Source organism: Chlorocebus sabaeus, chromosome 7, assembly GCF_047675955.1.
Source record: "Chlorocebus sabaeus isolate Y175 chromosome 7, mChlSab1.0.hap1, whole genome shotgun sequence".
In the NCBI taxonomy this organism is placed as follows: Eukaryota; Metazoa; Chordata; class Mammalia; order Primates; family Cercopithecidae; genus Chlorocebus; species Chlorocebus sabaeus.
The window spans coordinates 54,133,220-54,145,715 of record NC_132910.1 but is presented as its reverse complement, the minus strand read 5'-3'; the positions used below and the strand labels follow the sequence as shown (position 1 = coordinate 54,145,715).

At 37.8% G+C, this 12,496-nt stretch overlaps 1 protein-coding gene across 4 annotated transcripts in view; it reads right to left on the bottom strand.

Moving 5' to 3' along the window:
* NFKB1 (nuclear factor kappa B subunit 1) overlaps window positions 1–12,496 on the bottom strand; it is a 123,993-nt gene that overhangs the window by 11,160 nt on the left and 100,337 nt on the right. For all 4 annotated transcript variants that reach the window (XM_007999405.3, XM_007999407.3, XM_073017518.1 and 1 more), the window contains exons 13-16: window positions 11,239–11,328; window positions 9,886–10,080; window positions 8,567–8,708; window positions 5,221–5,335 (exon numbers count right to left, since the gene is read on the bottom strand). In XM_007999405.3, coding sequence (XP_007997596.3) covers window positions 5,221–5,335; window positions 8,567–8,708; window positions 9,886–10,080; window positions 11,239–11,328 — 542 coding nt within the window. The remainder of the gene's footprint in view (window positions 1–5,220; window positions 5,336–8,566; window positions 8,709–9,885; window positions 10,081–11,238; window positions 11,329–12,496) is intronic.

Below are 12,496 nucleotides of genomic sequence, written 5' to 3'. Positions count from 1 at the left end.
TGACAAATAGTAATTGTATATATTTATGAGGTACAATGTGATGTTTTAATATGTTTACAACATAAAATGATTAAATCAGACTAAGTTACAAATCCATCACTTCATATAATTTTTTCAGTGGTGGGTTATTTTCATATTTACAAGTCTTAGTAACTTCTTGTTTCTCACTAAAACCCACTGATTGTTGATTTTGAGCATATCTAGTAGTAAATTTAGTTTTCTTAAATTTCTGGTAGGAGTTATCTTCAGCTGATTTTATATTAACAAATCAAAATAAGGCTATGTTTTCACTGAAGAAATTTAAATGAAGTACTCAATAGAAACCAATTAACAAAAGTGCCATGATTCTATGCTGACATGGAAACTAAATTTACTAAATTAAAAAATACTGTCCCATGAACTGGCTCCTGAGACTACTCAATATAGCTTTCCTATACCTATTTCATAAAAGGTATTATAAGATTCTAAATAACATAACCAGGATAATACAAGTATCTCACCAAGGGGGCTCAGATGAATAAAAAAGGTGAGCTAATGATACCTAATAGGTACTTAAGTAGTCCATTTGACTATCCTGCCCACAAGGTATTACTTCGATGAATGCAAATAAGATGTTTTGCAAACTGTGTGTTTTCAAAAATGAGTAAGACAAATACAATCACAAATGTATCCTTCAAAGAACTGAGTTCAATGACAGAGAACAGCAATGTATCTTTACACAAATCAGTTTATTTCACAGGAGCCTAACTATGACATCCAGCCAGTCTTGTGACAATTTGCCTAAAATTCCCTTTTCATTGAGCAGTTACTGGCTACAGCAGCAGGTGAGCCACCAACCTCCTAGCTATATAAGTGACCACAGCACATGAGAACTGGCAGGATGAATGATGTGAGGGTCATCTAAATCTCAACTACAGTGATTATTTAATATATCACACCAAGACCCTTTTTTTTGCCAAATTATTACTCGCCCTTATTTCTTTCATTTTCTAGGACTATCACCCTGGCCGGAAATGAAGTGATGCCCTCAAAACTTTAGATATTGTTGCCAAGAGCCTTCTTCTCAAAAATAACTAAGTCAATAGAAACTGTTTACTAATCTGTGTTTTCTGAAATGCTACTTGGGGAGACGGGAAAAGGAAAGAGAATGAGAATGTGAAAAAAAGGATCTGAAATTGTAAGATAGTATACCATTCAGGAATTAGAAATTATCTGTAGTTTGAATTTAAGAAAATGAGTCTGAGGTTTTGTTTTTTTAAAAAAATATTTTCTTCCACAGTCCAATCAATGGTTTTCCATGATATAAAGCTTCTAGATCTTAAATCCAAGGATAATATCTTAAACAATTACACCTTCATGCTATGGCTGTGGGCATGGGGACTTACACAGACATTCTGGATAGCCAAATATACAAATGTCCCAGCAACCCAACTCTTGTAGATGTATCTAGGTAAAATTCTGACACAAATCCACAAGAGGACGTAAGTGAGGAGAGTCACTGCAGTATTATCTACTGAGGTAGGAAGTTGGAAGTTGGTTAAATGTCTACTACTAGGAAACAAGAATGTTAGAGGTGGAAGATCCATACTAGATTCTCTTCAGGAGCTGAAACAACAAACTAGCCGTACACAGAACTGTGTGGATAAGCAGAGAAGGCAGAAATACAGTAACATGTAGCATAATGCCACTTACGTATTTAAAAAATATATGCACAAAGAACTATACAGATACACACAAGTGTGTGTAAAACTGGTGAAATCTGATTAAGATCTGTGGATTGTACCAATGTCAATTTCCAGGTTTTGATACTGTTCTGAAGTTATGCAGGATGTTACCACTGGGGGAAACTGGGTGAAGATACCTCTGGTTTCCTTGCAGTAAATACTAGGACCTCCTAGCATATTTCTGTAACCTCCTTTGAATCTGTGATTAAATTAAATTTAAAAAAATATAAAGGTTAATGCAAGGCAAGAGAAGTACATTTAACATAATGTGGATTGTATGTGAGAGTATATGAAAATATCTATGTATTTCAAGTATATGCACATTTATATCCAATACTTGAAAAACTACCTATAAACACAATAGTGACATTTGTGTTTAGGGGACCTGGGCATTGTCAGGGCAGGCAACTTTGACTTTCCAATGTAGATTCTTCTGTACCATTTTTAAAACTATGAATATATGTGATATTTATAATAATTAAAAACATAAAATAAAAATACATAAAACCCCCCAATAATGTTTTATGGGAACATATACAAATAAAACAATCCATACCAAACACAATAGAGTGGTTGTCTATGTTGGGCGAAGGAGAATGAGAGAGGAGAAAAAGGTTTAAAGAGAATATTTTCATAAAAAATCCTAACTCTGTGCACTTGGACTATTTTGAGTGTGTTTCTAGAGGGTGGGTGGGGAGAGGAATTTGATCATGACAGATGGTCACAGAAATGTACTAAGATTAGTGAAAGGTATTTGGGGAGAATGCTTAAGATAATTGCCAAATAATCCAAATTATTTAAAGAACTATATCATTTTCCATTAAGAATAGTTACTAGAGAACCTTTATGACAGATAATCAAGAGTTCAAATCTTAGCAGTTTCTAATTCTCAAATCAAAGTTGCCACTGGGTGTGTGTTTGAGACCTAGCAGGCATACTAGGGAAGCCAGAATCACTGCCCATTAATGAGACTGGTGGTAAGGTGGGGGAAAAATGGACATAAGAGTCTTCTGAGAGTCCCCAAATCAGAAGGGATAGAAGTATCAATGGTGGTGGCTTCAGGGTTTTTGTCTCTAACACACTAGAGAGTCTCAACATATGTAACTAAATGATACAGTAAAGAGTTTAGGATATAAAAAAATCACAGCTACTGGCCAGACGCAGTGGCTCATGCCTGTAATCCCAGCACTTTGGGAGGCCAAGGCTGGCAGATCACGAGGTCAGGAGTTCGAGACCAGCCAGACCAACATAGTGAAACCCCGTCTCCACTAAAAATACAAAAATTAGCCGGGTGTGGTGGTGAGCTCTTGTTATCCCAGCTACTCAGGAGGCTGAGGCAGGAGAATCGCTTGAACCTGGGAGGCGGAGGTTGCAGTGAGCCGAGATCGTGCCACTGCACTCCAGCTTGGGTGAGAAAGCGAGACTCCGTCTCCAAAAAAAAAACCACAGCTACTAATCCTGTTGTGCTGCTGTTGTGCTGTGTCCTTTGCAGATCCTATTCATAAACATAAAGTAAGTAATTCCTTGAATAAGACTGTTAAGCAGGGTTTGAAAAGAGGACTGACAAGCTACAATGTCCCATTCCTAGTTTTATTCATAGATTTGTGATGACTACAAGGAACAATCAGTCCAAAAGTCTGCGAGAATCAAGCTTTACAGGCAAAATGACTTTCCGAATACCAATGACCCCCAAAATGACATGAAAGTTTCAAGAAGACATCCTTTAAATGTAAATCTACAATCACACTTCATACTAGTTATTTTATATTAACAGACAGTGAAGAGTCACTAACTTTACTTTTCCTTTGACATTAAGCACAACAGCCAGTGAAGAAGCCTAATGGTGACTTACATTGAATGAAAAATGGTCATTTTCCCCTATCAGGACACCTATTAATTTTTTCCTAGTCATAGGTAAAAACTATTAAGAGCCACATGTAAACATTTAGTAGTTTTGCTGTAAATGCACTTTAAAGCACATTTTTTTTTTTTTTTGGAAACAGTCTCGCTCTGTTGCCCAGGCTGGAGTGCAGTGGTGTGATCTCACCTCACTGAAAGCTCTGCCTCCCGGGTTCACACTATTCTCCTGCCTCAGCCTCCTGAGTAGCTGGGACTACAGGCACCCGCCACCACGCCCAGCTAATATTTTTTTTTTTTTTAGTACAGACGGGGTTTCACCATGTTAGCCAGGATCTCATGATCCACCTGCCTCAGCCTCCCAACGTGCTGGGATTACACGTGTGAGCCACCGCATCCAGCCTAAAGCACATTTTAAAGAACAGAAATAAAAATAAGAAAATAAATATTTTAATTTTCTTTAAAGAAAATGAAGTTTTAATTTTCTTTAAAATAATAAAAGCATTTTCCTTTAAAGTGAGGAAACAGAAACGATTCACATCACTGTTTTAAAAACTGAGAGATCAGGAACAAATACCTTCACTAAGTAAATAATCACACAGGATTTTGGCCACATTTTTGGAGTGAGAGATACACGTGAACCAGCAAACCATCTCTCCAAGGAGGATGAGGAAGATGCTTCGGGTCAATGAAGGAAAGGAGAAAAATGGAAAGCTAAGAAGTGGGTAATGGCAGGAGCCCCATACAGCAGACTAGTGGGAGTGGGGGAAAGATAGTGAAGCGGGAAAAGCAATCGGGGGCAGGAAGGAGGAAACCTCAGGAGCCGAACCCCATCTTGGCTTCATGCCAGTGCAGTCGCTCAGCCAGAAAGTCTGGCTGGGGTCACTGGGTTCCCATCACCAATGTCCAAGCTCTGCTTCTGCCCAAGTGGCTCCCAGGCTCCTTGCCTCTCCCTGAATTCTGCACATGCCCATTAGGGGGCCTCGCTGTGTCTCCAGCTAACTTCTCCCTTTGCAATGTCGGAAGACCTCTGGAAAAAACAGTTCCTCAACTTGTATTTTCAGCCCACCTAATTAATTCCTAAGAAAACTCGATTTGGGCAAAACTTTGGTGTTCCCACTTTTCCTCACTTGGAGCTGTCTTTCTGCTTTTGGAAGACAACTTTTCCTCCTCAAGCAAACTTTTAACCTTTCTGTGTGGTGATTTCAGAACGCTTTATTTGATATACATTTAATCTGGATATTGTCAACGTATGTTTCAGTAGACTCCAAAATTATTATAAATTACTGGCTTTTCAAACCTTTTTTTTACTTTATTTTTCTTGACAGATGTGACATTTTTACTCTAGTTTCTCCCTCTTAAATGAAAAAACTCTTTGATTTCTAAAGTTTAAAGTTTGCCTTCCCCCAGTGGGATGCTGAATTTCATTGTGGCTTGATGGCTGTTATACCCACAGATCAAAGGATCCTATATCATAAGGTAACATTCTCAACTAATGGGATTTTAGATATTACCTACAAGGGTTTGTTTTTATTTTTGCTACTCTTAACATTACTAAAAATAACATGCACCCAAACATACAAAAGAAAAAGTAAACTACGGATTTTTCTTCAGTTGTTTTCTTGAGATTTCGGCTTACCTGGTACAGGTCATTTCTCATGTTGATAATGTCATCAGAAATCAACCCAGATGTGACTTCTAGTAGATCCCTCACAAGTTGAGAATGAAGGTGGATGATTGCTAAGTGTAAGACACTGGAATGAAAACACAGTGGCAATAATTAACTAAAATGTTAATGAAAAAGAAAAGATTCCCAAGATGTGATTAGATTCAAGGATGGAATCTGTTCTCATACCTAGTTTTATTTGGCCCTAAAATGTTTTGAATCTATAAAATGTATTGAATCTGAGGTGGGATGCTGTCTCCAGAGGACCCGTCCCTCCCAACTGTCTGCCCAAAGCTGTTATGTTATTTGTGGTACCTGCCTGGCCTCTGGGAGCATTCACGTCTGACCCCTTGATGCATAAACACACTGAGGCTTCCAGCCCAGAAGTACCTAAGCTTAAATCCCAATTCTACCTCTATACTATGGCTTTGGGTGGTTTTCTCCTCTACCTTTCCCCCTAACTTTTCCTGACACACAGATTTTATGTAAAATGAATGCCTGGCACTAGGAATTGTTCAGAAAACTTAGTTATCTCACCTAGTCCTGTTGCCCTCCTCCAAAATACAGTGCGGTGGCTTTTTAAAGATCTTTCTAGATCCCAAGAGGGGAGAATGGTGTAAAGCTTTTAACTACTGGAAGAAAATTCTTGCAGTAAACTTGTGAAGAAACAAAGTGATTGTATTTCCCGCCACTCCTGCAAACATTCTGGCAAATATTCCCTCTACTTGGAATGTTTTTGCTCCTTTCTTCTGCCTCAACAATGCCTACTCCATCCTTTATATTCCAGTTCAAACCTGACATCCTCAGAGAATACTTTCCTAACCTCCTAGGTGGAGCAAGTTGTCCCTCTCAAATTTACTGCTTGGTTATGCAACTGCAGTTTTCTACACATTTTTCTCTTTCTCTGTCCTGTCATCTCTGGGGCAGGTTCTGTCTGAGTCAATCTTACAGCCCTAGCATGCAGTAGGGGCACAAAAATAAGAATGATAGAAGGAACCTAAGAGCTTACACTAACGAGGCTGAACATACCGGTGGCATCAAAATCACTCAGAGAAGCATAATTCTTTTAATTATTAAAAAACATACTATTAAAATTCAAAACAATAACAATAACAATCATTTTAACAGTGGCTACTATTTTTGGGGAGCTTTGATTTACCAGACTATGCTAAGCATTTGATATATATTGTCTTTTTATTATAACAATAATCCTAGGAGGTAGGTAATATTATCTTCGCTTTTTGGCTAATGAAACTGAGACTTGTAGGCCTCATATAACTCAGTCAAGGCCATAAGTGGTGAAGCTGGGATTCAAGCCAAGGTCTGTCTTACTCCAAAGCCATCTCTTAATCCCTTAAGCAATCCTCCTGCATAGGGGATACATATGCACTGCTCTAAAGACGTGCAGATGAATGTCTAAGAAATGACCACTCCAGAGCATGGAGACTGAGGTGCAGAGCACACTAAAGCATCTCGCAGCAAAACTACATCTGGGACATGAGGTACAGGCTGGATCTTCTCTAAAATAAGCTATCAGGTGCCACTTTACTCAAGCCTCTTCCTTAGCAATAGCAAGTATATCGTACTTGGGATTAACACTGGCACAGAAGAGCCTAAAAAACTAAATTGTGATTTTGCTACTTGAGAAATATTTTAAAATGGATGATCTCAGGGTTTCACTATTGCTTCTTGAAATGTGATACTGGAAGAAGACTTCTGAAAAGGGCCTAAACTCTGACATAGACATGATGCACATATACCAAGAAAAAGGTCATACTTCTAAAACTGCCCGAAAATTTCCATGTGCAGCTCAGCATTTCATAGCAGAAGTACATTCCCCCTCCCCCTCAAATCCTCACACCCTTACGGGAATTTCCCCAATAGCAGAAGTTTTATATATTTTTCTTTATTGTATTTTCTATGATGACTAACGGCCACAGGACTCAGCCTATTAGCCAAATATGATGGACTGAATTAAAACAAGAGACTTGGGCTGTGATGGCCAAAAGCTGCCCTTTACCTACACTCTACTGAGGATCCTTTGGTCTCTCCAAGTCCCACCTCTGTGGCCTCTCTGAGAGCCGGCTTGTGTGAGCGTGCTTGGGTCTTAGGAGGGAACTTGCACGTGCCTTGCCTTGTATCCCTTCCTACAATCCCCCCTTCAGATATCAGCACTTCCTTTCTAACCTGCACGTGCTCATCTTCTTAGATTTATCAATTCAACAGGTCCCTGGAAATGCCACTTGCAACACTGCTATCCTGTCTCAGTTAACTGCTTTTTCTTGTGGTTGTATGCTATTGAATGCTAACTGGATTATTTAACCCTGAAAAAGCATTCTGCTGTTCATGGCCTTACACCAAGAAGGTTGTACTGGTGCCTCTCATACTGTATAACAAGGCCAGTGGTTATACCACATCCTTGGTTACGTTGCAAGGAACGAGAACAAAGGTGTCTCTGCTTGAAACCCTGAGGTTGTTACTTTCCTAAAGTGCTTGGTTTAATTTTTAAACTGAGGTCTAAAACACAGCACTCAAGAGCTCTTCCACAGAAAAGGATTTCTCTGTGTTGATGCTATTTTAGGAAGGTTTTAGATAAGGCACTTGACTTGAATGTGAAGGCTGCTGTTTCTTGTTATTTTTATAGGCTTTCGAGATACTTTAGAAGTCTCAATGAAAGGACTAAGAGAACTGTTTTAGAAAGAAGCCAGGTGGCTTTGCAAATACAATCTCAGTAACAGCAGGAATGGAAGGCATGGTGTTTGGAATGTTCGACTCCCACGCATGGGCTGGAGCAGTCACAAAAGTCTGAACCAGTCACAGACTGGTGACCATCAGAAGAGGTAGTAGAGAAGAAACCAGTAACTGGGAAAGAATGACCAGTCCCTCTTAATCTTTTTGTTGTTGTTGCTGCCTTTATTGGGCTTTTTCTTGAGTACACTGTCATTATAAATATGCAGCTGGGATAACAAGGTTTCAGGGATTTGGTAGGACTCTTAACAATTCTCCAAATATTATTTCAATAAACAAAGCGAGGCTTTTCAAAAAGTACCATTACCTATACACATCTTAGTTTGCTTGCCCAGAAAGATTCACTCTTAGATGAGTCCTCCAGCTACTACAGATTCCAACAGATGACAGCAGCAGGATGGAGCAGCAGATTGTGCTACTTAACCTTATTCACGCTAGTTTTCTTGATCGTGCCAGTTAGAGGACTCAATACATTTGAACAATTATTTTTATCTCTAGTCAGCATGCATTATATGATGCTCTTCTTTTTCCCTACCCAGAACAACCTATCATGCAAAAAATCCTGACTTACCTGTCCCCATTCTCATCCTGCACGGCAGTGAGATGGCGCTGGACGGCCAGCAGCATCTTCACGTCTCCTGTCACTGCGTAGTCGAAAAGGGCATTGGCATGCCTCTTTGCAAGCTGCATAGCCTTCTCTAGAAAGAGGTTATCTGTAAGGCAATGACCACAATCATAGTTGAGTGTTCCTACTTTTGTTTTATGGGTATAGCATGCTCAAGGCCAAACTGACCAGCATCAGTGTTCTGACATCTTGACACATCATTTTAGTTGAAAATGCTCTTTCAATGCCTTTGGATTGTGTTGACTAGAAAAAGCAGAATTGGACATTGGGTCACTGACAAATATAGTTAGAGATTGATCTTAAAGAATCTATGTATGGTTTGTTAGAGGAAAAAAGTTTAGAAATGTGTTATTTTAAGGGAACAACCATTATCTGTTATTTTAAGGAAAACAATCTCCAAACAATGTTAGATTTTACCATGATTTTAAATCACCAATATCTTGGTGAAATAATCCTTCATTGGGATCTCTAACAATTAGCTTGTTAGGCAATGTGTGAAAACACACACATCTCTGCCATAAACAGAGACTTTCCATGAGACACTCATGTTTTTGTAAAGTTTGTTCCATTAAGGTCAGGGAATGGCAGTTGTGACCTTTGGGCCAAAACCTGTTTATGCTCTGCTTTTCATATAGCTCCCTAGCTAATCATGGCTTATACATTTTTAAAGGGGTGTAAAAAAAAAAAGGCATATGTGATAGATACCACATGTGGCCACCAACTCTAATTGCTTTTACAGATGTCTTCTTAGTACGATCTAGGATGACCTAGAATCATGACACATATGCTAATAAGTATTGGTTCAGAGTAAACGCAAAAGTACATTTTCTCCTAATCCTACTTATTCAAAGAGGGCAACAAGATAAAAAGAAAAGTTCCTATTTTAAGGCAAAGTTCTATTTCAGTATGATGGTTAAGCCAGAATCTAGAGAGGGTGACTATTAAGCTTGTAGAAATACTTCTCTATTTATCTGTGCCAGAAAAGAAGTTGATTATCTCTCACAATACCCTAAACTGCATGATTATGACTGGATAACGTACATGTAAATTTCTGTACTTTACATTCAAAGATAACAGAGCAAAAATGGAAATCCCAGTGTGAATAAAATGATCTGACATATGCTCTTCCAAAGACATACAGAACTTTGAAGAGTACACTAAACTAGATATTGATATGTCATCTTTAGATTAGCAGATACCTTTCTACACCTAGGACTGACTCCTCCTCAGCCAACCAATAGAACGTAATTTGTGTGCTCACTTACCCTGAACCCTAGCACTCTCTTCTTTTGTTCTTGTTGCATACGTTAGAGTGACCTCACCATTCCCATCAGTGGCCTCGCTGGGCTCCTGATTGTGTTCTGTGGTTTCAATGACTTTCCCAAAGAGGTTTACAGTGTTTCTGTCATCACTTCTGTCACAACCTTCAGAGTCCTTTTTAGATTCAGTGTCCATGGTTCCTAAGAAAAAGGCAAAAACATCAGATTTTTCTCAGTAAAATGTATTAATTTAGTGATAATTCACTATTCCAGTGCAGGTCAGATAAAGGTAAGAGGCAAGTTTGCTGCAAAAGGAAAAGAAAAATAATAATTTAAAATTCTTTTAAAAATGGTCATATCATAAATACCATGTTTTGGAGATATTCTAAACTCAATTCTAAAAACCATTTTTAGTATACTTCTAAAATCTTAGATCTCATTTTGCTTATTTACTTGTAAAGGAGAAAAATGAAATAAAACTCTTCTGTCAATTGCAGAAAAGTTGAATTTTTAAAGTTCTTGAAAGCAGAGCAGTTTTTTCCTAACGCTAATGAACAAAGCAAGTCATAAAGACGTGTTGTCAATTCACATTCTTTAGTATGGGAGCTATCCAGTGTAGCATTCCTGATCATCCTCTTTCAGGTTCAACTATGTTATCTGGCAGACACTATGAGAGCATCTAGCTTTTATGGTGGAGACCTGCTTCAAATTCTTGTTCTGCCACTAACTTGTGTGTGCCTTCAGTGAGTATAAACATTTCTGAACTTTGGTGTCTTTTGTGTGCAAAATGGAGATACTATTTTCCATATAGTGCAGTCATGAAGATAACAGTTAAAACATGTAAAAGCACTTGGTACAAAAATAGGTATTCAATAAATGGGAAGACTTCTTTATAGTATTATTTCTTCCATGGGTACACTAGAATGGACCTGTAATGTAAACTATCAACACGTGGTTTAACTGCAGCTTCTCAGGTGATGACTTGATGGGAAAAGACAAACCCTATAAAACTCAAAATGATTTCAGAAGTGTACTATTTGAGAAAATGAGAGACAGAATACGTAAGTTTGGTGATGTTTAAAACGTTTGAATAGTCAGGTCTCTGTATATCTCTTTTCAATGCTCTTTTCTTTCCTCTGTTCATGCCACTTACGAAGTAAATATGTAAAATATAAACAAGGAATAGAGTTTATACTAGCCACAGGAGATAATATCTTTTGGAAAAAGTATCTTCTCAGTTTATTTGCATTAATCAATTATTTTTCAAGACGACAATACTGTTGTGATAGATTTTAAAAACCCTTTTTAGGATTAACTATTTTTTTCCTTTCTTAGTATTAAGAATAAAGCATTACTTACCATGCTTCATCCCAGCATTAGATTTAGTAGTTCCAGGATGGAAGGTAATCCCACCATAAGTAGGAAATCCATAGTGCGGGAAGCTATACCCTGAAATGGCAAGTAAAACAAATGAAACATCATGAAGATATTTTACAAGACTCAGCACAACTTAGTGTCTGTCTGTCAGGTGAGCACAGCCTTTGGTGTGAAAGGACAGTACTGTGCCCACACGTGGTGCTTCTGTTGAGACGAAGACACATGGTGGGGGTCATGGGACCATCAGAATTCCACTTTGATAAAGTTTACATTTTGGCAACTCTGACAGCACCTCAGATATGGGGAGTGGTTGCGATGGAGAAAGCCTCCACTCCTATGTGAAGGGGAGAGGCTAATAGTGAGGGTCACCAACCAAACTCAGACTTGCCTACGTAGAAAACATTAAAATAACCCCTTGAGGAAAAAAACTAAATCAAACAAAGCACAGAAAAACATACTGACTCCTCAATGGAAAAATGGCCACCACTGTTCACTCTTAGGCATTTTTGGTGGAAGCACAAGCTGGTACAACTCTTTGGGGAAGCAGCTGGCATTAGATGTCATGCCCTCTGACACAGTAACTTTACTACAAAGACTCTAATTTACAAAAGTAATCTGGAATAAATGAAAAGTTATGTGGATAGGAGTTTAGTATAGCATTTTACATAGAAAACAGGAAACTACATGTAAGTAAGTTATTCTATGGTTTGTTCACTTGAGGAAATGAGTCACTAAAATGATGCTTAAAATTTACACTTAGGTAAAATTCATATTACTGGAGGAAATGTTTATGTTAACATCTCAGGTAAACATTGCACATATGACTCTATACATACAGTCATGGTGCAAATGATAGTAAAATAGTATTACAAATAAATGAATTAAAATAAAATGCATGATGATGATCACAGTTGTATTCAGGGGAAAATTCATAAGTATATACTATAACATATACATAAAAAATAGTAGTAGTTAACCTTTGATGGCAGATTTTATGTATTTTCAAATTTTCTACAATGTATTATATAGAGATGTTTAATATATAGCTATATTGTGGTATGTATGATATAAAATTTTTTCAATGTTTCCAAACAAAAACAAGACAACCAAGTCAAAAAACATAAAAGAGAAATATACTAAAATGTTTAGGGAGGTACTCATTAAAAACTGGCTTTGGGGTACCTTTTTTCTTCATAAAGGCTTTTGAGATTACCTACATATTGTAAAATGAACATAGATT